The sequence below is a fragment of the Penicillium argentinense genome, assembly GCF_028826775.1.
Source record: "Penicillium argentinense strain IBT 30761 chromosome Unknown utg000005l_segment0_segment0, whole genome shotgun sequence".
NCBI classification, from domain to species: Eukaryota; Fungi; Ascomycota; class Eurotiomycetes; order Eurotiales; family Aspergillaceae; genus Penicillium; species Penicillium argentinense.
In genome coordinates this window covers 5,002,614-5,028,603 of record NW_026622664.1, presented here as the reverse complement: position 1 = coordinate 5,028,603, position 25,990 = coordinate 5,002,614, and the positions used below count along the sequence as shown (strand labels likewise).

General features: G+C 49.6%; 8 protein-coding genes across 8 annotated transcripts; 5 read left to right on the top strand and 3 right to left on the bottom strand.

The window, feature by feature from the left end:
• Positions 1–278: 278 nt before the first annotated feature.
• On the bottom strand, positions 279–4,521 carry N7532_006680 (chromatin-binding exonuclease XRN1; the record flags this gene model as incomplete). The annotated part of the gene is made up of 2 exons (XM_056619174.1): positions 279–2,755; positions 2,814–4,521. 2 exons carry the CDS (start codon positions 4,519–4,521, stop codon positions 279–281), a joined length of 4,185 nt encoding a protein of 1,394 aa, XP_056475333.1.
• A 500-nt stretch (positions 4,522–5,021) lies between these two features.
• N7532_006679 (WD repeat RBAP46/RBAP48/MSI1 family protein) lies at positions 5,022–6,634 on the top strand (the record flags this gene model as incomplete). Its single annotated transcript, XM_056619173.1, has 6 exons — positions 5,022–5,046; positions 5,101–5,160; positions 5,229–5,334; positions 5,397–5,858; positions 5,922–6,407; positions 6,460–6,634. The coding sequence occupies 6 exons, from the start codon at positions 5,022–5,024 to the stop codon at positions 6,632–6,634; spliced, it is 1,314 nt and encodes a 437-aa protein (XP_056475332.1).
• An 843-nt stretch (positions 6,635–7,477) lies between these two features.
• On the top strand, positions 7,478–8,693 carry N7532_006678 (GTP cyclohydrolase I; the record flags this gene model as incomplete). Its single annotated transcript, XM_056619172.1, has 4 exons — positions 7,478–7,779; positions 7,835–7,974; positions 8,034–8,338; positions 8,391–8,693. Coding segments are annotated over 4 exons (1,050 nt in total), but the record flags the coding sequence as incomplete, so codon positions are not given.
• Positions 8,694–10,067: 1,374 nt separating this feature from the next.
• On the top strand, positions 10,068–11,450 carry N7532_006677 (uncharacterized protein; the record flags this gene model as incomplete). The annotated part of the gene is made up of 1 exon (XM_056619171.1): positions 10,068–11,450. One exon carries the CDS (start codon positions 10,068–10,070, stop codon positions 11,448–11,450), a length of 1,383 nt encoding a protein of 460 aa, XP_056475330.1.
• A 6,883-nt stretch (positions 11,451–18,333) lies between these two features.
• Positions 18,334–19,525, bottom strand: N7532_006676 (zinc-binding alcohol dehydrogenase family protein; the record flags this gene model as incomplete). The annotated part of the gene is made up of 3 exons (XM_056619170.1): positions 18,334–19,275; positions 19,335–19,354; positions 19,408–19,525. 3 exons carry the CDS (start codon positions 19,523–19,525, stop codon positions 18,334–18,336), a joined length of 1,080 nt encoding a protein of 359 aa, XP_056475329.1.
• Positions 19,526–20,449: 924 nt separating this feature from the next.
• N7532_006675 (epoxide hydrolase family protein) lies at positions 20,450–21,154 on the top strand (the record flags this gene model as incomplete). The annotated part of the gene is made up of 3 exons (XM_056619169.1): positions 20,450–20,532; positions 20,584–20,971; positions 21,005–21,154. 3 exons carry the CDS (start codon positions 20,450–20,452, stop codon positions 21,152–21,154), a joined length of 621 nt encoding a protein of 206 aa, XP_056475328.1.
• Positions 21,155–21,850: 696 nt separating this feature from the next.
• N7532_006674 (alpha/beta hydrolase) lies at positions 21,851–23,395 on the top strand (the record flags this gene model as incomplete). The annotated part of the gene is made up of 6 exons (XM_056619168.1): positions 21,851–21,868; positions 22,221–22,344; positions 22,413–22,669; positions 22,731–22,995; positions 23,052–23,205; positions 23,269–23,395. The coding sequence occupies 6 exons, from the start codon at positions 21,851–21,853 to the stop codon at positions 23,393–23,395; spliced, it is 945 nt and encodes a 314-aa protein (XP_056475327.1).
• Positions 23,396–24,715: 1,320 nt separating this feature from the next.
• N7532_006673 (common central of tyrosinase domain-containing protein) lies at positions 24,716–25,768 on the bottom strand (the record flags this gene model as incomplete). The annotated part of the gene is made up of 1 exon (XM_056619167.1): positions 24,716–25,768. The coding sequence occupies one exon, from the start codon at positions 25,766–25,768 to the stop codon at positions 24,716–24,718; it is 1,053 nt and encodes a 350-aa protein (XP_056475326.1).
• Between the last annotated feature and the right edge of the window lie 222 nt (positions 25,769–25,990).

Genomic DNA, 25,990 nt, shown 5'->3' with positions numbered 1-25,990 from the left:
ACTAGATCCACAGGGGACGGTGGGGGAAGGGTTGATACTACAGTTGTTGGATAGTTTATTTCGCAATGGCAAGTGAAACCTTGGCTTTGACACCGAATAAATTCCTACCCATCTCAGAGCAGACTAAGGGACAATCGTTGTAGTAATACAGTCAAAATGACAAGTAGACGCTCGAAAATATCCCATAGAACGTCTAAATATCCTACACATGGGGACAATAAAACCCCCTTTCCTGTCATAAATGCCAGATCACCTTGCATGAGATCACTCTGAAGTGTCTAGCTGTTCGCTGTAGCAGTACCTCGACCGCGACCGCGACCGCTATTGCCGCGGCCACGGCCACGACCACGGCCACGACCACGTTGCTGATCTAAGCCCTGTGGTGGCGGCACCTGGGTGTAATTTTGAGGCCGGAAGTTAGGGTTATTCTGGACGATGCCCTCGGTGGGATCGCCGCTCTCGACAGAGACGTAGCCGCCGCGAGTGAGCTGCTGTCCACCGCGACCACGGCCACGGGGTCCACGTGGAGTGCCACCGTTATGCTGAGGACGGAATGGAAGGTCGGTAGCCCGGCCCCTGGCAAAGCCGCCGCGATCTCCTTGTCCGGTCACGATGCCCTTGAAGGATCCTCGTAGGGGCGGAGGGGCCGGCGCGTTTCGCAGCTGGCCTTGTCCATTGGGCCCGAGAGGCGCACCGTAGCCAGCAACGGTCAGCGGCGTCTGTTGCTGCTGGGTCTGCTGGCTTGTTGCAGCGCGAGAGTTGGCAAGCAGTTGCCGGTGGGAAACGTTCAGCACGGAGGAGGCAAGAACAGTCTGGCCGCGGAATGGAGAGCAACGGTCGCCAAGTGTTGTACCGCTCATGAAAGAAACATCAAACACCACGTCGAGAAGCAGGACTCGAGCGGTTCGCGTAAGACCAATAACGGTTCCGCGAGTGGCAATGGGAACTTTGCCAGAATCCTGAGCATAGACAACCCGATCGCCTAGCTTGAACGACTGATTGCCCAGACGATGTTCGACATCGGAAGGCTTAAGAAGAGCACTACGGGGAACCCCGCGAACCTTCTTAGGATGCATTTGTGCCTGCTGCTGTACCAAACTGTCGGCATCCTTTTCAATCAATGAGACTATATCGGAGTCCAGCTGCTCGGCATCAAGTGGAACTTTCTCGAAATTCTTAGCTTCAATGGACTTGAGCCAGTCCCGAATTTCCTTCATCTTCAGATGCGCATCCTCCTCCGCATAGAAATCGGTGGGGACATAACGGTCCTTCTGGGGTTGGCGTTGGATGCCAGCGATGAATTCAGGGAAATTGATCATGTACTGTTGAAGCAGCTCCACGGCTTTCTGGCTGAACTCCCAACCAGAGTCGCCGCGACGAGAATATCCAAGGACCTTTTGTTGCCGAGCCTGGAATTTCAGGTTCAGACCAAGGTTGACGCGCTGACCGTCCATATCAACTGAGAAAGAAGAGGTAATTTTGGCGAGCACCAGGGGGTTGAGGCGAAGATTACGTGCAATCGCGTAAGACGGCATGTAAGGGCAATAACGCTCTGCTTCCTTGACACGCTCTTTTCCAAATTCATTCTCGCGGCCTTTAACGGCTGCAAGAAGGCCGTTGACCTTGCCATTTTCATGGCCGGTAATATGGACTGGTCGTCCGTAGTTGAACTCGCCGAGGAAAAAGGCACGGGAATTTGCAGGGAATTCTTCCTCGATCGGGAGGGCCTCCCGTTCGATGAAACGCGCATCAGGATGAACCACATCGTCAACAATGACCTGGAGAGCAAAGTCGGTCTCTTGTCCCGGGATGTCCCCAAATTCCTTGATTGTGGCACCTTCTTCGGTCTTGTTCATGCCTTTCAGCAGCTGAATGTGGACCAAAGATTCGACGCTTCCGATGATGATTCCAAGCCGTTTGCTATAATTGCTTTCGATCTTATCAGCTTTCTTCTTCCATTGCTCGATTTGTTGTGGGGTATGCGGTATTGAAACGACATGCTGTTCGCCTGGAGGGAGAATGTAGTCGAACAGTTCGTCCGAGACACGGATCACAAGGGCCTCTTGCAGGAACGGGTATCCAACATGAACGCGCTTGCCAAGCTTTGTTTTAGCCGTTTCAATGTTGGAGCGACTCTCTGGATCAAGAAGAGTAATGATCTGACTCTCGTTGCGACTCTCTTGTTGGAACACGCAAACTCCGTGGAAGCCGAGTTGACCGGCATGCGGGAGAGTCTTGATACTGGGAAAGCCAGCCAAAGCGGCTTTGCCCAAATAGGCACCATCCATAAGTCCATTATATGGCTCCAGGCCATCCATTGTGGGCAGGTCGAAAACATTCTCAACACAATGGCAATTCGGAAGATCGGGGAACACCCCAGGCAAAGAAGAGGGATAGACAAAGTTCAGATCAGGAGAATAGGTGAACTTGAGACTGACCCCAAAATCATTTCGAGCCTTCTCTGCCGGGCTCAAGGCCTTCTCCTTTGTTTTGAGGGCATCCAAGAGTCGCTTTTCATCGATGAAGGGGATTTTGACAACAGCCTCCCATTCCATTTTCTTTCCATTCATATCCAGATCGAATTCTCGAGGATAGAAATCAATGATAGGGGAATCCGGCGAAGTCATGAGATCCCAGTAAGCAGGAGGTACAATTTTCTTGCTGCGATCGGGCAAGACACCCATCAGCTGGTCGAATGGGCGGAATGGCTGCCCAAGTCGGAAGTTCATATCAACACCGAGGCCCATGACCACGTCTGCCCTAATGTCAGTTGGGGGTAAGGGGGAGCAGGTTGTTCGTTGAGGCGCAATTACCGGAAATCATAGGGGCGTAGTGATACTTGAAAAACCAAGGCCACGATGCAATACCCCGGTAATAATAAAACAAGACCCATTGCAATCCTTGCACATAGTTCTCGGCCAACTTTGTCAATTCCTCCTCATTATCAAGTCCCCAGCCAAACTTGGACCGATAGTAATTATCCTTCCACTCTCGGAACTTAGCATCGTACTTCTCCTCCGCAGCACGCTGTGCTTCCTCTGGGGATATGTCCTGAATCTTGGCCTTCTCGTACTTCCGAATGACACGATGAACAGCCATGGATGCCTCCTCGTCACCATCATCATCACTTTCAGTATCGTTGTTGCCCTGAGGTTGAGGGAACTGAAGCCTCATGAATCGGTCCCCGCTATCAGTCTCCGTAGTGGACCAGGGAACACGAAGTTCATCCGCCAACTGCTCCACAAAGTTGCGATCCCGAGCTGGTAATGTAGGAGGGAAGTCCAAGGGCTTCGGCTCCGCGCTCTTACCTGGACGATTCAAAACGTACTGCTTGACCTTCTTGAGAAGATCCTTCTGTGCGGAAGTGATCGTCATTTCCTTTGGCTTCTTTTCCAGCTGAAGAGAACCATCATCGCCGTTCTGCTTAGACTTGATCCATTTCGCATCTGAAAATTCAGCCTCGAAAAACCGATGTTCAAAACCACTCATCGCCTCAACAAGAATTCCCAGTCGCTTCAGGTTAATCACACCCTCTTCATTGATATAACCACCCATCTTTCGTAGGACATCTTTGTAGATCTTGAACATGAGAGCCAGCGCACCCTCGTTGATGTGTAGATTCGGAAGGTTTGGCAAGAAATCGTTTCCAACAAAAAACGCCATTAGAATGAAATCATCAATGACACGTTCCATGTCGAATGGAAAGTTGAGAGCGCCTGGCTCCTCTAGCTCCTGGAATTCCAGTTCCAAATATTCTCGGACCAAACTCAAGTGTAAGAGATAGAAATTCTGATGTTCGAGTTCTTTGGGTTTGGATTTTGTTTGGCGGCCGAAAGTTACTTCTTCTCGAAGCAAACAGAAGTGCGGGTCATGGCTGAGCAGGCCCAGCATGATAAGATCAGCATCCAGACCGTAAAGACAGTGGCGCATATTTGGAGCATAGTCAGGTTGTGCTTTCGCGTTTCTGATGTACTCCATGATCTTGTGCTCACCCTCGCCAGGGACTTCATGGCCTGAGAGCACTATTTCCACACCTTGCCAGTCCTTGTCCTCGGAAATCTTCTTGCTGACGAAATACTTCAGCTGTTGCGTCAACTTTTGCATGAACTCGGTACCTGGTGTAATGCAGTTGCTGTCAAATGGGTCCTCTTTCGGCATCTCCAGACCTTGCTGAATAGCCTTGTTCTTCGCATTCTCGGCGTCCAGCGCCGTTCGGAAACGGCGCGCACGCTGCTGGTTCATCTTTGCGCGTGGGGCAACACCGTCCACGGCCATGAAAAACAGCTTCTTCGGTTTGATTGTCCCAAACAAGTGCTCGATATAATTGAAGATCGCAATGAACATCTGTTCCTCGGTCATGCGGAATGTAGGAGAGTCGCTATCTTTATGCGTGCAGTTGTGGATAATGCCGTTCATATCAAGATAAAGGTTGTCGAACTCGGGGATGCGGCTCTCTGCGATCAGCATTGAGATGGTGGGATACCGCTCGCTGAGCCATCGGAAGAACTTGGGAACACCCATGGCGAAAGATCGTGTCTCGTCAGAAAATCGAATAGGATAATATCGTTACAGATGATGGGCCGGCCGTGAGATTCGGCCAAGGTGGAGGGAGTGGAGGGAGAAGGTTGTCGGAAGAAAAGGAACAGGGCTTGTGACTAAACAGGAAGAGCCAGTCGTAAATCGAAGGATCTCGGATATGTGAAGAATGCGACGGGCGGGCGTCAGAACAGAAACCCGGCAAGAAGAAAACAAAGAAAACCACGCGGGCTTGGAGAGGAGGGGTGGTGAGAGATGAGGGAGCTTGCCAGCGGAAGCTCAGATTCCGCAGGTTTGGCGGTTCGAGTCACCGCCAAGTTTCCGCTTCCGATTATGGCCTAGTTCCATCCGGCGCCCATTAACGCGTTCTCCAAGCGGCGCGTTGCCCACGCTCCCCTTCCACCGTGGACCCTCTCCAACTCCGGCCAGCCGCCTTTCACTCTTATTCTGTGTCGCATTGTGCTCGAAATTTGATTACTAGGAAGATGGAGCCTTATGATGAGAACCCTCGTGAGTGTTGACAGCTGTCCCAGCTAGCGGAAATCTCGATCTAACATCGCACAGCTGCAGTGGAGGAGCAGGACCAAGATCAGGAGCACGAAGGCGAGAAGACCATCAACGAAGGTAACTGCCCTGCTCATGGCTGCGATGGTCGAGGGCCACTGGGATGGCTGACCTTTGAGCGCACACAGAATACAAGACATGGAAGAAGAACGCGCCTTTTCTCTACGACATGATCCTCAGCACAGCTCTTGAATGGCCCACACTCACGACTCAGTGGCTTCCGGATAAGCAGGAGTTCGTCTATCCTAATATATCTGTTAATGAAGCTATCCAACTAACGCATTGCCCTATACCAGAGTCCCCGATAAGCCTTATTCCACACACCGTCTTTTGATCGGCACACATACCGCCGGTGACGCTCAAAACTATCTCCAGATTGCCCATGTACAGCTCCCGAACCCCAATGCTCCCAATCCCGAAGACTATGACGAGGACAGGGGCGAGATTGGTGGCTACGGTGGAGGCTCCAAAAAGCCACAAATGGAAGTGAAGTTCAACATCGCGCAGAAAATCGACCACAAGGGAGAGGTGAACAAGGCGCGTTATCAGCCGCAGAACCCCAATATTATCGCAACCATGTGCACGGATGGTCGGGTAATGATCTGGGATCGCTCTAAGCACCCTAGTCAGCCGACTGGAAATGTGAACCCCCAGATGGAGCTTCTGGGTCATGAAGCTGAGGGCTTCGGACTCAGCTGGAATCCTCACGAAGCTGGTCACCTCGCCACAGGCAGCGAGGACAAGACTGTTCGTCTTTGGTTAGTCATTTTGCATGATTGACAACACGGCTGCCGAAGAAGAAAACTTACACTGGACTACAGGGACCTAACCACATACACCAAGGGCAACAAGGCTCTTCGGCCCACCCGCACCTACACTCACCACTCCTCGATCGTTAACGATGTGCAACACCATCCCCTGCACTCGTCTCTCATCGGAACCGTGTCCGATGATATCACCCTCCAAATTCTCGATGTTCGTGCAGCTGACACCACCCGCGCTGCTGCCTCAGCCGAAGGTCAGCACCGCGATGCGATCAACTCCATCTCGTTCAACCCCGCCGCAGAGACGATCCTGGCTACTGGATCCGCAGACAAGACCATCGGATTGTGGGATCTACGAAACCTGAAGACCAAGCTTCACTCGCTTGAAGGCCACAGCGATTCCGTACAATCGATCTCGTGGCATCCCTTTGAAGAATCCGTCCTGGCAAGTTCCAGCTACGATCGGAAGATCATGTTCTGGGACCTCAGCCGAGCAGGCGAGGAGCAGACTCCGGAAGATGCGCAAGACGGACCCCCTGAACTGTACGTCCTTTTTGGTATACTCCCTTGACTGTCCAACTACTAACTTTATCAGCTTGTTCATGCACGGCGGACACACCAACCGGATCTCTGATTTCAGCTGGAACCTCAGCGACCCTTGGGTTCTTTGCTCGGCTGCCGAGGACAATTTGCTCCAGGTGTGGAAGGTTGCCGATGCGATTGTTGGCAAGGATCTGGACGATGTTCCGACTGAGGAGCTGGAGGCATGATTTATTGTGCAATGGATTCTTGGCGCCTTCATTTTCGAACTAATTGCAACTTTTTCAAAAACTGTTATGGTTTCTGGCGAATCATCGGGTTGGTCATAATGATTTACAATTCAAAAATACCATTTGGAAGTTTCTCAATCCTTTACATTGCTGCCCAGGTGTAACCTTGCGGCATGGGATATTACCTTAACCTTCACGTGGACCCTTGGCATGTACCTCATATTGTATTATGTATCCTTCATGGATGTCCACGATGATTTCTGGCAAAATACACTACTGTAGTGTCAACCTTAGAACCCCGAGGTGGTCGACGGTGTAGTGTAGCGCACTGACGCGCGTGGTGTGATATGAGTATTTGATTTGATAGTCACTGATTGGTTCCAGCTTTTAACTTAACGGCCATGCATCACACCTTTTCGGGAGATGTGTACTTCGGATTCCGACCGATGGAACTATTCGACTAAATCGGTATACATGTCCATACTCGTAGCTCCGAATGCCCCGTCTGATATCGCCACAATACCCACTTTAGCAGCCTTACATACCTGGCGAAAAGCTGCTCCTCCTTAATGCTCCGAATTCTTTCCCTAGGGTTGATCCATCGAGTAGGGGATCCCGCGGAGGGGCTGTCGCCACCGGCGGGCGACCGTTCGGACAGGCAGGCGGTGTCGGAATAATGAGGGGATCTTACCACAATTGGACTAGCGCCCCGTGATCGGATTGCAATTGGAAAAAGTAGTCATGATGGCGCTGACAATGTGCTGCAAGGTTGCTCTTATTTACCTCTCACGCTCCTCGATTTATCTGTGATATCCCTCGCAACACCCACGTCGTCCGCCCAGTCACCATGGGCTCAGGTTCCCCCCAGAATCGAGGCCTTCGGCCATCCCGTCCCACATGCTCAACGGCAGCTCCCCACTACAATTATCCTCGTCGCCGGGCAGTGGCACCCGTGTCCGGGATGCTCGTGAGCGGGAGGTCCTCAATACTTCCATCAGGTCTTCGTTCGCTCCTCGCATCCCGGCTGGATTTCAACCGGCCGAAGAAGGCAGCGAGTCGAACGTGGCGGGGTCGTCCCCTGCTACAGATTCCACCCCCGTTGTCGGCGACACTGTTGCAGCTCCCCACGGTGCCTTGTCGTTGCGGTATGATAGGAGTTGGATTTTACTCCAAATATAGTGGATACTAATATGCTGGCAGTGGCCGACCCAGTTTGAACGACCCTCCCCGCGACCCCCGTGACGAAGGCGGACCATTGACTCCGCCGGCTACGGCGAGCCGTCCTGCTAGCCCCTATACTCTGAACCCACCAATTGACTTTGACGGACTCAGCTGGCCTTGTGAGTGATACCAAATTAGCTGCTACGCTGCGATGACCTGCCTAATGCCCTCGAACTAGGTCCTGGAACCAGACAGCGCCTGGAGTCAACCCCAGAAGAGAACGAACAGCGGATCCAGAAGCTTGCGGGTGCTGTGCGGACAATTCTGGAATGTGTTGGCGAAGATCCAGAGCGCGAGGGCCTACGTGAGACCCCAGAGCGCTATGCCAAAGCCATGTTGTATTTCACGAAGGGCTACGAGGAGAACGTGCGGGACCTTGTCAACGGTGCTGTTTTCCACGAGGACCACGATGAGCTTGTTATTGTCAAGGACATCGACGTTTTCTCCCTCTGTGAACACCACATGGTACCGTTTACCGGAAAGGTAGGTGATACTGCATATGTGTGCTGCGAATCATACTGACCATGTGGGGCAGATGCATATCGGATACATCCCGGATCGCCGCGTCCTTGGCCTTTCCAAATTGGCTCGTTTGGCTGAGATGTTCTCCCGCCGATTGCAAGTCCAGGAGCGCTTGACAAAGCAGGTTGCTCTGGCCATTTCTGAAGTTCTGAAACCTCGTGGTGTTGGCGTTGTCATGGAATCCTCCCATCTTTGCATGGTGATGCGCGGCGTGCAAAAGACCGGCAGCACCACAACCACTAGCTGCATGTTAGGCTGTATGCGGTCCAGTGCTAAGACTAGAGAAGAATTCTTGGCTTTGTTGCATCGGAGATAAGACATCTATCTGACTTATTCTATTGTCTTCGGCCTTTAACTTTCCGGCTTGGATTTGCTTACGACTTTGGAGTTTCGGCGGCGGCCTTTCAACAGGTTTATTAATGTTGGATTTTTTTAGAGCTATGTGCTCGGGCATGGTTGGACCCTCGTCTGTTTCCTTGTCTTTCAGATTTCCCCTTCTTTGACCTTTGCATACACCTTCAAACGGCAATATCTGCTTGTGCACCACTTCCTTTCTGCCTGCATACCATCATTTGCACTTTTCCTGATCGCTTGACATGGGAACCTACGACAAAACCTGAAAAATTCGAAACCTCAACACCCCGAGTTCCTCCTCCTATGCGTTCACTGGAGGAGAACTCTCTTGCTTTTCATGACCTCTAGACCTTCCTCAACGGGACGTTTTCACCGTGCGAATTTTGTCGGCGTTTGATTTTTGGAGACACAACCCCTCTTTGCGGCGCCGAGGCTGTTTCAACACCTGATGTTTCACAATGTACACTCAACACTGAATGACAAGCCATTGAGCTTTGTCTGTATATGTCTCAACCCTATATACCGAATGCCATGTACCACAGATACTACCCAAACCGCGATAACTACCGCAGTATTATTGCCAAACGTTTGTAGTCTCAAAGGAGGCTGCAACGTAGTAAGCATTCTCGGACATTCGCCTCACCAGAGATTCGAAAATATCTTGTAAGATGCCACTAGGAGGGGCCAATGATGATTCACAAAAATCATCGAATGACATTCTTATTGCTTTTCACCTGCTTTCACTCAAGGCGTTTAACCAGCGGAGTGCGCTGTTCAGCCCATGCAAAGTCCAAAAGGGTGACGTTGTCAGCGGAGGTAAAGACTTGGAGACTCTCAGCCCTGTCTTGACTCAAATGGTGTCGGACGCGGTCGCAGAATAATCCAAGATTGACAGCGGACGTGATACCGCCCGCGAAGGCGGCCAGCGAGTCACGCGCTCCTTCCAAAGATGCCGGACGAGGTGCGCTTCTCAGTGAATTAAGGCTTCATTCACTGTCACCGCTCGACTCATTCACCCCGAAGCGACGAATTTATAAACATGATGGAGTGCTACGCTTTTTTATCTTCGAAACACCCTCCTCTTTCAGCCCCAGTCCCGCCTTCCTTGCTATCTCATACCTTTCAATCACAAGATCCTCCGAGGTATTCTCGAAAAAAAAGTCCTTGAGCTGAGGCCATCGTGGAAAAGCCAGCCGCGGCTTCAATACCAGGTTTGGTGTACAAACGCCACACGCGATCTGCACAGCACCCGACAAAATCTCGTCGAAACCAAACTCGATCGGAAAGCTATCGAGTCCAGTCCTGAATTTCGACCGGGTCTTGTTTGCTGTCCAAGATGCTCGGCGACCAGGAACTTACGGATACACCTATGGAGAATAATATGGGAGATGGTCCCTTTTCCAATGGTACGTCGATGTCCCAGAATACAACCTACTGGGGTTCTCAGAGTCAACTTCAAGATCCTTTCGGTCAGTCTTCTTTTCGCAATTCAGCGTTTTTCTCCACCTTGACTGAGAACCCCAATCCACCCCAGCCCTCTACCTCTACATCGGTGAATTTCATCGATAGATACGACACCTGGTTTGATACTACCATGACAGGGGCTACCAACGATCCCCAGATGCTTGAGCCCTTCCAAGACATTACCGAGAGTCACACTCCTGGGCAGAGGACCACGGGTGAATCACTGTCCGCTGTGGATGGGAATGCTCCTTCAGCACAATTCCCAGTTACGCCCGACAATGATGCTTTCGCATACCCAACACCTGCAACTACAAACAATAACCTTGGGAACGTTTCATCCATGGGCCTGGGATCGCGTGGTATCCAGCAGCCAGCAATCCCAACCAATATGGCGAACCCCCAGGTAAGTGTTTCTTCTGGAAACACAAATCCCGCAACTGCTAACAATAGGTTCAGAGATCTTGCCTGGGTAGAGCTAGGGGCTCCTATTACCAACGAGCCAGCAGTCCTTGTCCCCCGACAAAGGAACCCAAGACCCGAAGCTGCAGCAGAAGCCCCTCCGCCCGGCCACTGGTGGTATCGGCTTTTCGGGACTCAGCTATTCGGGGATCCAAATGAGGCAGCTGGAACATCGTCGGCAGATGAGACAGATGAAAATTCGACGGCAGATGAGACAGATGAAACTTCGACTACATATAATCCCTTCCCGGCTGCGCAGTCTAGATCTGCTGCGCTCCAAGGGTACTTTCAACCTCGGCATGGTCAGCAAAGCACAGAATTTGGCCTATTCCATTACCTGATTCAACAGCAGCTTGTTGCTGGAATACCCTCTAGTGGTCTCCAGGTGATGCCCGACCTGAACTGTCGCCGCCAAAATCCAAGACCACGGCTCTCGAGAATAATGGAACTTTATAGGCCAGAGTACGGGTATGTCATGGAGGACTACCCGAGATACAATGGCACTGTACCCTCAATTCCCACAAATGCCCGGCTGGCACCTATGCAGCCTTCGCCGATGCAGCCTACACCTACGCTACCCATGAGTACTCAGGGCCCTGAGCCGTCTAACCATGAGGACTTCGATGTTTCGGATCGGGGACTAATGCAGCTGGAATCGGCCGATGAAAGCATACCTAGCCTTTTTGGTATCCCTGAACTCGAGTCACTGCTACAGATCGGATCCATTGACCTTGATGAGATGGAAGAGGATAACGATGGAAATGGCAACAATCTCGATTCGCTTTTTCGCAAATAATGGAAAGAATGGCGATGCGCTCGCCTCGCCTGTGGCATGTGCTACGATCTGGTTATCACCCTATTGTGTGTCTTCTAGCTCAACTCAAATCGAACGAGAAGCAAAAATAGTTTAAGGTACGAAAGGTAGTTACAAAATGAAACAACCCCATATCGCACCCTAGGGTACAGTTGAAATCTATAAAGATATCCCGTGTAGAACAAAAATCGAAATATGTTCTATAAGCTTGCAAGATCATTGGACCAGGGTATCTCGCCAAGTCGGATGTGCAATCAGACTCCCGGCAGCCTGATGATACGTACCAACCGCCACTTTCATTCGCCTCGACAAGGCCGATGAACTGATTTGCTTGCTAGAGACGAGTTGGATGTGATGATGCGACAAGATTACAGGTTCGACTGACATCCTATCGAAAGAAGGAATACCCCACCACTGAACCAAAAAGGGCAGTATTCGAGTGTTGTGGCACATTCCTGCAGCGATAATCGCTTTGACCTTGAATAGGGTGGCTTGGAATATTGACACCTATAGCCCAGGTTCCAGAACTTCAGAGACAAGAATGAGCAGGTCATGATCCACTCAACGACAGTTAATTAGGGGGCTTATTCTCCGGATAGATATAGGCATACACTGTCTACCTCGTTAGGGCAGCACATGCAACGCTCTAGTCTAGTCCCACGCTGTCACAGCTTGACGTCCAATCGTGCAATGCAGCTTGGAATATTGTGATCGCACCATGTCCAATTATTTCCCGGGGCTAAGTCCGTCACTGTTGGTTCTCAGGTATATAAAGGGCCTCCTTCCCCCAGCCGGCTGCATGCTCTAATATTCTCTTTTCCTCTTCCCAGGCCGGCTTGTATCGGCTTTCCTCCCTTGAGCGTGGCGACTAAGATCACGATGGCAAGCCATTCCAACGCGATTATTATAGCCGATGACGAGGAATTGCCAAGCCTCGAGGCAGGCAGCTCACGACCTCGGAGGGCCCCTCGCCGTGATTACAGTTACCGGGATTTCGAGAGCATGATCGTTAAAGCAGTCGAAGATGAGGCGAATACGACCCCATGACGCAAACACAAAAGAACTGAAACAAAGGAGCCGTCTGCTTTGGTACAGTATGGTATGAATGGTAATGCATATAAACCTCTCAATTTCAGACAGTGAATGGCTGAAAAGGTGGGTCTGCCTCAAATAAGGGACATTTTTGCTTTTCCAATGGATGGGAAGCTATGGTATGTCACACCATGTACACCACCATGCGCCGTAGTCTACATACCGTAGTGCTAAAAAATCCAGAATTACTGACGAGCCAAATCTATGCTAGATGTCCATCAGATGTTCAATTATAATTTGCGATTATGATGGTCCTAGCCGCTCTAAATTGACGGGCACCGTAAAATGCCCTCAGTATGTGATAATACATAACTCCGTAATATTACACCATGCTGCCGTGGAATTTTATGGAAGCCAATAGTGGAGTCTATGGAAAAGGCTACCTCACACCTGGTTCCTGGACGATCTGCCAGATAAGCAGAGCTTTATGCAACACCTTTCTTCATAGATAGCTAACAACCTCGGGGAAGAAGAGGAAACTGACGTCATTTTTTATAGCTATTGTAGTGGGGAGACCCCCTCCCCCTAATACATGGGTGCCATCCAGACTATGTGACATAGCCGGCAGTATACAGTGGCCGGATAGCTAGTTCTAGAATACACCTTCTTACACCTCCCCGACCTGACCCCTACATTTGGGGTTCTCGCTGTTTCCTGATTGCTACGCGTGTGATTGTGGTGGTTTTCTGCTGAATCGACCCGCACGTCTCAGCGCGTGCTGCCATCGAGCGTTCCCCTCTTCACTATATACAAAATCTGATAAAAGAAATTCGCCCTGATATGTGTCCCAGGGCAAGTGTGTCGCCATTGATCTCGAAGCATCGGGGCCGTGACTCGACAGGAAGCCAGAGAATCTTGTCACCATTCAATTTTATCCATTGGCCCTGCTCAATAGATATAGCTAGATTCGCGTGAGGTTGATGAGTTGTAGGATTGTCTCTCCTGGATTGAATATCATGAAGGCCAGCATTGGTGTGAATAGATAAACCGTCGTCAGAAAATTTTAATGTGGTGACCATTGTTCCAACATCCCGAGTTTGCAATAGGACCCCCGTCGCTGCGTCCCAAAGCCGCATTGTGTTATCTACAGAGCCGGAAGCCAACAGCCGGCTGTCAGGAGAGAAGGCCACTGACAAAACCAAATCTGAATGACCCTCGAGTATCTGGGTGAGCAGGCCTATCACTGGGTTCCAGAGCCGCACTGTGTTATCTATAGAGCCGGACGCCAGTAGCCGACCATTGGGAGAGAACACCACTGACACAACGGAATTTGAATGACCTTCGAGTGTCTGAATCAGCGCGCCCGTTGCCCGGTCCCAGAGTCGCACTGTCTTATCACTAGAGCCGGATGCCAGCAGCCGACTATCGGGCGAGAAGACCACTGACTGAACCCAATCCGAATGGCCTTTGAGCGTCTGGGTGAGTGCTCCTGTCACCGGGTCCCAGAGCCGCACTGTCTTATCCATAGAGCCGGACGCCAGCAGTCGACCATTGGGCGAGAAGGCCATTGACTCAACTGAACTTGAATGGCCTTCAAGCGTTTGGGTGAGCGCGCCCATCGCTGCGTCCCAGAGCCGCACTGTCTTATCCATAGAGCCGGACGCTAGCAGCCGACCATTGGGCGAGAAGACAACTGACTCAACTGAACTTGAATGGCCTTTGAGTGTCTGGATGAGAGCGCCTGTCGCTGGGTCCCAGAGCTGTATTGTGCTATCACTAGAGCCAGATGCCAGCAGCTGACTATTGGGCGAGAAGGCCACCGACTGAACTGAGCTCGAATGGCCTCTGAGTGTCTCGGTGAGCGCGCCTGTCGCTGGGTCCCAGAGCCGTATTGTCTTATCAGTAGAGCCGGATGCTAGTAGCCGACAGTCGGGCGAGAAGGCCACTAACTGAACCCAATCTGAATGGCCTTTGAGCGTTTGAATGAGCGCGCCTGTTGCTGGGTTCCAGAGTCGCACTGTCCTATCATAAGAGCCGGACGCCAGCAGACGACCATTATGCGAGAAGACTACCGACCGAACTGAACTCGAATGGCCTTCGAGGGTTTGGGTGAGCGCGCCCGTCGCCGGGTCCCAGAGCAGTATTGTCTTATCACTAGATCCGGACGCCAATAGCCGGCCGTCGGACGAGAAGGCCACTGACAGAACCAAATCTGAGTGGCCTTTAAGCGTCTGGGTGAGTGCGCCTGTCACCGGGTCCCAGAGCCGCACTGTGTTATTACTAGACCCAGACGCCAACAACCGACCATTAGGCAAGAAGGCCACTGACTCAACCGGACTCTTATAGCCTTCGATTGGCTCTGTGAGCGTCTGGGTGAGTGCGCCTGTCACCGGGTCCCAGAGCCGCACTGTGTTATCATAAGAGCTAGAAGCCAATAGCCGGCCGTCAGGCGAGAAAGCCACCGACCGAACCGAATCCCAATGACCTTCGAGCGTCTGTAGTTCTGCACCCCATCGTTCCTCAACTTGTGGTAACTGGCATATCCAAGTTGGAATCTCTTGTTTGAACTGTGTACGGATTATTGCTGTCTGGGGTGCAAATATAAGCCCTGCACAATAAATTTGAAGGGGCACTTGATCAATAATCTGGTGGTTTTTCATAATAAATCGCTTTGCATCGTGAAGAAAATTTGAAGTTGAGGAAGAGTCATTACCCTAAAGCTGTTAATGCGAGTCACATGACCTATCTGCGTAACTTACCGATGTGGCCGTTTGGAGACGATCAAGAATGCCTAGTATCTCAGACATAAGACCAAGTAGACTCATGGCTTCCACCCAATGTAGAAAATGTTTCCGTAGAAAATTCCTCTGCAGAAACAATAAAGCACTATATGCCATATTCCCGGAGTCAGTACATTTAACTAGATGATATGCCCAATATCGACAGGCATATTGAAACTCCGGGGGAAAGTACGCATCGACAGTCTGACGATCAACTTCTGTACGTTGGGTCCCATTACTTGGCAGCCGACAAATATTTTTTCGCAGGGTTTGACACATGAGGAGGCATTGTCTCGCCAATTTGTAATGCATTTCCGTCTCGTTTATCCCAAACGGAGTTTTTTTGGCGGTGTCTGGATCCAGAAGAAAGTCTCGAAATGACAGGTGAAAGAGTCGCACAGGTACTGTTTCATTATCCGGCACCCTGAGCACGGAGCGTAGTGGGTCTAGCCGAAGGTGAATAAGCCGCTCAGGAAGGTCCAGAAGCTTTGCAAGCGAGAGGACTGAGAGTGGATTCTCTAGTGTCACGATAGCTCCGATCACTTGCTGGAACTCGGAGACCAGTTTTTCTTTGTGTTTCTCGTGCTGTCTGCTGAAAAGATGATCAAGGACCGGAAGATACGTCTTGTCCAGCTTAGATTGGTCGTTCTGATGTGTTAAGATCTCAGTGAGACTGTCTATCGGGTCCCAGTCAGGTTCCTCCAATATACGACAGATAGTGGCCGCGAAAATGAATAACGGAACAGATAGTGCCACTAGCTTTTGAAACCGTTCGTCGCCGGGCCAGTCTGTTGGGAGGAAGCGTTCTGTTCTGATCCCTCTTAGTCGGTATTCTAAGAATAATGATATGTCATGCTTGATCACTTCGAGAGGGATGTTATGAAGAACAAAGTCCCTATGAGCATCGTCCGCAATCTTCAAAAACCCCAGGCGAATCGGTAGATCAGGTCTACTAGTCAAAAGCAGTCGTAGACGCATAGCCGCTAGATTTTGTAGCCGTGGGAGAAGTTGGAGTATCATTCGAATATCACTATCTCCCTCGCATTCGTCTAATGCGTCAATCACTATCACCATGGTCTGGATCGGGATTCTGGATCGCTCGAGGCTTTGGAATGGTTGAAGGAGGAGTTTCTCGAATTGCTCTCGCAATGTCTTTGCTGTGATACCCGGGTTATCGTGGACTGCTTCCTGAAGGACTGGGGTGATCTGGGGAATGCTAATCGCTAGCTGCCTTGCGATTGTCGGGAAAAGCTTCCTAGCATTCCCTCGATCCCCCTCGCCTCTTTTGAAGAAAAAGCTTGCTCCCAATAACTTGGATTGGCTGAATGATGTTGCCGTTGTCCGAGAGATGGTCGATTTTCCTGTTCCCGCTACTCCATTCAACCAAAATATGCACCTGCCCTGGGGTGACACAGCCCATTCTCTGATTTGGGAGAGGAGATCAGTTCGTGTGCCTGGAAGACATTGATCTTCATGCTGATCTGCGTATGAGTCGAAAGCAGCCCCAGGCACGGGGGATAACTTGTCGTCAAGATCTGCACAAAGGTTAGTACGGTCGACACCAAATAAAGGTCTCGTAAAATACCCAGTGGAAGATGAAACTCGTTTGTGACCGAACCGTAGTTGATCCCTATCTCTGATCCATGATTGGAGCCACGAAATGACACCGTTGAACTCATGATCCATGGAAAGAGAAGACCCTTTGGCACTTGGAAGGAACGTGCGGGGTTAAGTGACCGAATGTGACAGGAATAGAATGTCCGCATGTTATCTTCTGGCCCACGTCATCGGAAGGAGTGCCGGCCCGAACCATTCCCCACCACGCTCACTACCGAGCCATTTGCCAGGCAGAGATATGTTGTCATTCGGCTCGGGTTATTGTCGGTCCGCATAGAAGATACTGATCTTGCGTCGAGGGCCTTCTCACGACAACCACGTACGTTTCATTTAGTATTTATTTGACAGCGGAATTACGAATAAATTCATGGAAAATAACATGGAGGTGAGCTGAATGGCCCCCAGATATTTAGCACTGCAGATGACTTTCTCGAGCATGGTTCTTTGTTTAGAATCATCGGCGCCCCAGGCGCATATGTACACTATATTTTTGGCAATGAAGCAGAAAAAATGTGTATCAGGACAACCGCCTCTTTAAGTTCTTCAGAAGTCCGTAAATATTTCCAAAAATAGTAGTGAACAGGATAAACTTTATTTAAAGAACTATTCTCGGTATAAGCCTCTTTTGCGTAATTTTAGGGCCGCGCATCTGGGAGGCAGTCACTGTAACTACTGTAACGAGCCGGTTGAACATGAAATGGATTTAAGAAGGCACGCGCATAAGAAACGTCGACTAAAAATCTAGATGAATGTTGTTTCAGCCAGCTACATTCTTGTGGTATTCCACGGTTTCTTGGAAAGAGTATACTCCGTGTCGAGAGAATAGGGACCAGACATACAGGTACTTTTCTGTTTTGCCACCATTCATCAACGTATAAATGACTGACTAATGTCGAAAGGCGGCGCAGGATGTAGATCTTCTTCGAAATTATACCGATCCCAGCGGTTATTGGGTCCTGGATGTGGGACTCTTCATTGATCGTATGCACTTAGTGAACCTAAATTGGTTGTTATTACCCTTCTGACAAGAACAGATCTCATTCAGTCCGGCATTTGCCTCGGTAGCTACCCGGCGTTTCGCCGAGAATACGTCGAGCATACGTTCCGCCTCGCATTGGGTAGAAGCTTCTTGGACTCTTCGATGTGATGTGATTATATTCACAGAAATAAGCCTGTGCCCACAGGATGTGCACATATAAAGCTTGCTATATACCTACCAGTCTCCGGTTCGTCTGTGCTGACGGCTAATTCGGACAATTTATCTGTCACTATAAAATACTATTTTGTTCTCAATGCTTTCCACGTGGAACCTGGGATACTTGGAATGGTGTTCATTACATGTGACAGTCTGACGTTAGTTTAAGAAACTTATGATACCAAACACGACGTGCGATGGCGAATGTGTTAACTGATAAACAAGTTTGCAAGCGTATCTATCATTCGAGAATGGAGTCCCTATGATCGGGATGCACATGAGTCTTAGTTACCGCTCTACCATCACGGTAGTCGTCCAGCAGGTTGTTGACCTTCATCGCGTCAAGTCCGTCAATAACTTGAAAGTCTAATGGCTTCAGCTCGCCATTTTCGATCCAGCCTGGCAACTCCCTCCAGAACTTGGCAGCCAGCTCTTGGTGCAGGTCACTAACTCCGAGAACTTGGTTTTTCTTGAAACCAGCGGTCTTTGTAGCTGCAATTGCAGGATCAGCCTCTCCACGCACCAATGTTACCAAAGACCCTTTCTTCGTGGTCGACAGAAGCGAGAGCGCCAGCCGGTGGCTGACACCACCCGAGTAAGCACCGTTGACCGTGTCAAAGGCGTACAACAATTCATCGCCGACCATCGCACGAATCTGGTCTTCCACATCCGCTGCCTCCCGATCTATGATATGAGTGGCACCAAAGTCACGGAGTGATTGGCCCCCATCGATGCGGACCTTGGCTGTTGCAATAATCTTCCCAAAGCCTGCGAGACGAGAGAACTGAAGGGCAAATTTCCCACTATTAGAGCCGCCTCCAATGATGACAATCGCTTCTTTCGCGTAGTCCAAATCATGGCCCAGGAACTTTGGTGCCAAATCCAATCCCGACGAACTGAATAGGGCGATAAAACTCGCAATGGCATTGACGGGGAATGTCGCTGCCATGTCAAAGCTAATATGGTGTGGTATGTGAGCCGCAAAGTTTGCGTCGAGGATGCAGAACTGCTGCAAGCCAGCTTGGTCAGGACCACCCGACAGGATATTAGACTGCCCAACGACGCGATCTCCAACGGAAAACTTTTGGACATCTGGTCCTATTTTCTCGACAATACCACTGATGTCATTTGCTAGAATCGCATGAGGCAAGTAGTTCTCCACAAGTACACCTCGATCTCGACCCTACAAGGGATTAGAATTCGACAAAAAGACAATTCTTCAACGAGTTTTCTCCACCATACCTTTTGGTCATGAGGATTAACTATGGGTTGTTAGCTTTTTCTTTCATACAATTAATGCATTAACGGATCATACTTCCTGCTGTAATGATCCTCACAAGAACTTGATTCCCATTTGGCTCAGGGATAGGTCGCCTGCCTAGTACCAGTGGTCTTTGGACCTTTTTGAGGATCAATGCTTGCTGCTTATCCATTTTGTGTAAAACACTCGTTTGTTCCGCTGAGTTGTAGAAGGAAATTGAAAATATCAAGGAAAGTAGACAGAAGATGATCCAACAACCCATTGATCTAAAGTGAACAAGCATACGTAACTTCGTCGCCCTATTTTTAATGAAACCATTAATCAGCCGAAAATGTTAGTTAACTAACAGTATTTCTAATCAGACCTCTGACCTCGGCTAAGAACCGATATGATCGCTCATTTTCGTAGGGGAACCTTATCCATCGCGAACTATGGTAGCTACTTTGACTACTCAAGGTCTAACCGGATCAGTCACTAGTTGGGACAGGTCCATTGCTGAAGCTTCTAGAAAAAAGCTATTTAGCAAAACGTCCCACTCCTACCCTCGGCTGATCTGCTCATCGCTCATCGACGAATCTCGCTGAGTCATCCGTCTACTTTGGGACTCTCTCCGATATGACCACTATGTCCGATCGGGCAAAAACAACATGAAATGGGAAGTTGCTTGAGAAAGGCATAGTCTTCCGGCGCTTATTCATGGCTTCAGTTTGTAATCATCACTTATCTGCCTGTGCATTCATCAGCTTTCCATCCTGGGCTGGATTCGTGCCAATTTTCGAAGGATCAGCTGTGAGACAGCCAATCGAACTGTATAAGTAGCTCCATGGCGCACATGGAATTGGAGGGCATAGAAGCTAATTATTGACATAATCTGCACGTCAGCTATGATCGAGTTTGGCTTCCAACTACGGGCTGCAAGCTGCATGCATATCTTTGCTTATGCAGCCCCTCCGGCGAACGATCCATTCGATCTACGCCCTTTTCATATTGAATTATTAGCTAGAGTACCTCCGATGCTCGATCAGATCCAAAACACTCGATTTCCTGAACGGTTTCCTTATTCCGGCGTTGACTCATTCTTTCGGGATGGACCTTGATGGACCTTAATTTCCTGAAAGCGTTGCGAAGAGAATGGGTGACTGGTTTCAACTGGGAAACAGAACAAGATTCGATGAATCGGTTTGTATAGACACCTTGATAAATAATCTCTATTTCTATCATGACATGTAGGTTCAATTACTACAAAACTCCGATTGAAGACCTAAGCATTCACTTCGTCTTCGAGAAGTCTGCTGCGCCAAACGCCATACCGCTGCTTCTGGTCAATGGCTTGCCAGGATCTTCTCTGGAATTTGCTCCGATCATCAACCAATTGACCAAAGAAGCGACGGCCTCTTTAGGAAAGTCTGTGTCATTTGATGTTATCATACCTTCCCTCCCTGGTTTTGCTTTCTCATCCCCTCCTCCGCTCAATTGGACGATTACAGATACAGCTCGTATATTAAACACGATGATGGTAGATATCCTGGGATATGAAATCTACGCAATACACGGAATGGACTGGGGAAGCGCTGTTTCCTATAATATGTACGACAAATTTAACGAAACCATCGGTGTGGTACATTTTGTATTCCTGCCCTTCTATCCGTAGACCCCAGGGGAACTTGCCACTGGGAATCTCACACTCTCCGAAGCGGAGCAGGTTGAAGAGCAAAATGTGATGAACTGGGCTAACACGGGTAACGGATACTTTATTGAGCAAACTACGAAGGCAAGCAAGATCCACATCGTTGTGAATTAAGAACTTGCTCTGATCCTCTCCGCTTATTGCAGTCCAATACAGTCGGCCTGGCGCTTCAGGATAATCCAGTAGGACAAATAGCTTAGCTTGGAGAGAAATTTATGAATTGTGAGTGCACTTCTCTCACATCAACTAGTCATTACTAATCCAATTATCGCGAAGGGTCCGATCCAAATGCCGGAACATGACCGTCGGTACTCAACCCTGAGATATTCCGCAGCGAGTCTCTGTACTACCTCACTGAAATTTTCGCCTCGTCTGTTCTGATATACTTTCAGAATCCGAACACCTGGAAAAAAGAGTACTGCAAAGCATATAACGACGCACCGCTCCTGTTTAGTTCTTTCAGATATAATGTTGGCTTCTGGCCCGCAAGGCTCGTTTCGAAGGTTGGAAACTTGGTGCTCTATAGAAGTTAGTATACACGGACGATTCTTTGAAGATTTGTATCTAACACGATGTATTAGACCACTACTTTGGAGGCAAGTTCCCTGGCTTGGATAACCACCAGATATTGGGCTCTTGATTTTGTTGCCCGATACAAAACGGTCTTCTGCATCTTGTCCGGGAAGTATGGGCTAATCGGCATCTTTCATAAATTACTACTTTTTACGACCTTCGAAGGGCCCAGCCCATTAGGACACCGGCCGAGGTTCAGCAAATCCTGATGACTAATCGGTCTCAAGTTGCGACCAGATGCTGATGAGCGCCTCGGTAGGCATGCCATTGGAGCCGAAAAGGCTGGGGTCCACTACGTCACCCTCGGTAGCTTCGTTGACTAATCATGCATCTCTTTGCACTTGCGGTTGCATCGACATCCGAAAGGATCTACAGCGGCTTCCACGAACGCCTAAACGTCTCTTGCCTATAAAAACCAAGAAGCCAAAAGTAAAATGACTTCTAGCTGTGCTTTCGAAGACCAACACCAACCCGACAAAACCAGGCACGACTCAAAGTTCTTTGTGCGATGGATTCATTGATAGCAGAGTCATGGTTAAAGGTGATGGCATTTCCAGCACCGCGCAACATCACATCGTCCTCCGCGCTATTCACTAACTCAGTTTAGGTAGAAAATGCCATTGGCCAACGGCCTCAATTGACCGGCGATGTCTTTGCCATGCGGGAGCAGTATAAGGCACTGGCGGATGGGGCAAATGCAACCCGAACCATTTCGCCTAATATTACCGTCGGTAAGAGCGATTTTCGGGCTCCTGTTACGTACGAAGATAAGATGTGATCCCACTCACTGTGCACACAGAAGATATAAAACTCAGTCCCAATCTCACCGTGAGAACTTACACGCCAACAGTCCGTCAAGCAGAATCTAACCCACGTCCAGTCGGATTGTACTTCCACGGGGGCGGGTTTTGCTGTGGTAATTTAGACTCCGAGGACAACTTCTGCAGGCTTCTAGCCGAACGCCTGCCTTGTATTGTCATCTCGGTGGGCTATAGGCTTGCACCGGAGCACAAGGCCCCCGCTCAGCTGGATGATGCGCTCGAGGCTTGGAATTGGGTGAGTTGCACAACTTACCTCACCATCTCACTCTGACAATTAAGTTTTGCTTACATTTCAGGCTTACAACAACGCGAGTACTTTGAACGGTGATCGTGGGAGATACTTCACTGTTGGTCAGAGTGCAGGGGGTAGCCTCGCTCTGGCAGTGGCACGCCGATTGATCGTGCTTGGCCGGAAACATGAATTAAAGGGAATCGCAGCCATTTCTCCGTTCGTTGTCCACCCGGATGGTGTTCCTTCGCGTTATATGGCCCAATATCGTGCTTTTGACGAGCTCGGAGACGGTCCCATCAACACGAAGCAAGCCATGACCCATTTCTACAGTTGGTGACGCCTGTACATTGACAAGCCGACATTTCGTTGACCAGGGTGGTTACAGAAGCAATCCAAGCGCCGCCCTGCGACCCAGACGTCTACGTTCTCAATGCGGAGGCGGATTTACACCAGTTCCCTCCGACCTACCTTGCAGTCTGTGAGATTGATCCACTGCGAGATGACGGCCTTATCATCCACGACGCCTTGAAGAAAGCTGGGTATGTTTGCCTTCTGCTTTAGTCCCTGCCTATGGATTTTGTTCAATCTAACCTTGCTTGCAGAGTTTCTGTAAAACTGGATTATTACCAAGGTTTGCCACACGTGTTCTGGGCCTTTGAGTGTCCTGCTCCAAGTGGTGATTTCGTGGCGGATGTCATGGCTGGTATTAGGATTTTCACGAATACTTGACAGATCATTGCCGCGCAAGACTAGGTCGACAGTGCTCAATATATGCCAGGTGCAGGGCGGTATGTTATTTGCAGCAATGCACTGAGAGATTTCCGTGAGATATGGAAGATTGGACAACTTTTTTCTCAACAATAGGTAGATAATATGAACAGAGGAAAGTGGAAGACTGATTTGGGCCAAAAGTGGACTAGTGATCACTAAGTTAGAACTAGCGCAGAGTGAAACAGACTATATCTTCAAAGCAGGATGGACGTGCCAAAATGGAAGTTAACTGTAGAGAAATTGTCGGAATGAAGCAGATAAGTAAATTCCCCAGAGTCGGGAGATACTAGTTAGTTAACTAGTTTAACTAGTTAGTGTAGTGGGGAGACCCCCTCCCCCTACTACATGGGTGCCATCCAGACTATGCCACATAGCCGGCAGTATACGGTGGCCGGATAGCTAGTTCTAGAATACACCTTCTTACACCTCCCCGACCTGACCCCTACATTTAGGGTTCTCGCTATTTCCTGATTGCTACGCGTTGTGCCCATAAACCCGAGGCTCTCACTTTCGAACTACCTACAGCATCGGCTTTTGCGGATATCCAATAATGGAACGCCTCTATATCGGACATCCTCTATTACTAGAGGAAACTGTCCCCTATTCCGCGCTTACTCACAGTGACCAGTTAGCAAGCGTAACATATTCTTTGGCATGATGACCTAGGAAATATTCTATGATGGTATTACTCAAAACTTTAAACTGATCAGCTCTAAATATATATTTTTGCGCCACAAACCAATCTATAATTGGCGGGACTTTGTAGATATGCTAGATCCACTATAGAGAGTATACTTTAAAACCATGAGCTCGGATAATCCATAGTTGTTGAGATATGCAGTTGTTAAACGTCGCATTTCATGTAGTGTTTTGGGGGTAACGGGTCGTAGGTGGTGGCGACTCACTAGTGAGCTACCGGGTTGAGTTTGTAATCGATGATGCGGAGAACAGGTCGACAGAGCCTTTAAGCGCATAGTCCACAGACCTACTATTGTTAAGCATAAATCAGCTACAAGCCTGCAGAGATTAAGATTTTCTAAGTCCTGTTCGTGTAATATAGAAGCCTAAGGGGCGATCATAGAACTCAAGGTTAACTAGCGCTAAGTCCGAAAGGTTTGTCAGCCAAACTAGTCCCACGAGCTAGGCCGAAAGAGGAGACAATGTCATCGAGTCTATGCATCTATAACTCGTAAGAACGGTTATTTGGTTACATAAGTTGACTCTGACTGCATACGTTTTAGCTACATAAAACTTGGACTAATTTTTGCACTCCTTTTCTTACCGAGCACCGTTGTCGTAACGCGGCGGGGCGACGACTGAAACATGGTGGTAGTCATGCGGAAAGCCCTGGTTCTCGTGGGTCGGCTCCCAGGGGCGTAAGTCTGTGTCACTAAATTGGCCGTGGCCGGTACTCCAGGGCTCGACCAGGTTGGTCAGGTTCTGCTTCGAGGACACTCCAAACGCTAAGACGTCTACATCCATGTTCGACTCCGCTCCATAGACGCTGGCAGGATCTAACCGCTCTGGATGCGCCGGATCGCACTGCCACATGGCGAAGATCCGATCAACGTTCGAGTGGAGCAAGAAGACGAACGGGTCGCGGAAGGCAAAGTGCGGGCCGACCTTTGCAAAGTAAATATGTGCTTTGAAGTGAACGCTTTCCCAGGCTGTTCGGAAAAAGTTGGGCATGGTGTTGGCTTGGAAATTGGTATCGTTTTGATGGTTCTGGGCAATCGCGGGGCCGAAGTTCTGAAGACCCAGGATACGGTTCTCCTCGGCTGCGGTCATGAAAGGAACCGGTGGGGGTCCCGTGTAGGTATTAGGCCTAGTGACGCTCATCGGAGGATCGGCTGGATTTAAGCTGACATCTCGGCCCCTTGGGTGGCCAGGTGTGCCAGCTTGCGGATCATAGAAGCCTGCAGAAAGCCAAGGTTCTCCAATCTCTCCCTGTGGAGACCCCATGAAGTCGGCATCGAATAGGTTGACTGGACCAGTGTTTCCTGCTCCCAAGTTCCCGTTAGGGATGCTGCGGGGATCTTCTTTGAAGTCCCAGTAGTGAAGCGACAGCTGGGGATTGATCTGGCGCAGGAGGGCCTCGAAGTGATTTGTCAACTCGCGATGCCATGGGAGGAACTCGGGACCGCCATGGACATGGGTGGCTTGATGAATCTCGTCCTGTTTAAACCACAAGCTGACGCCTCCCGGCGGTATCTCGCTAGGAGAGCCAGGATAGTACTGCTGGTTCAGCTGCTTGATGGCGTCGCGCAGCAAGGCGCGTTCGGAAGGATCAACATGGGCAATGTTTCGTCTGATTCCGTCACCGAGGGTCATCTTGCTTTCCCTCTGTTATTAAGCTTGCTATTTAAATGTGAGCACGAGGTTTGTGCTAGGTCCGATGTATATATTATTCAGCTGCGTTTTCAGTCTTGGGCCGTAATCGCGGGCTGTTTTATGGACGAAAACTTTTTCATCAAGCTACAAATTGTACCGAGAACATAAGACTTTACAGATGATACTGACGTTGCTTTTTCGTCATATTTACTAGTTCACTTT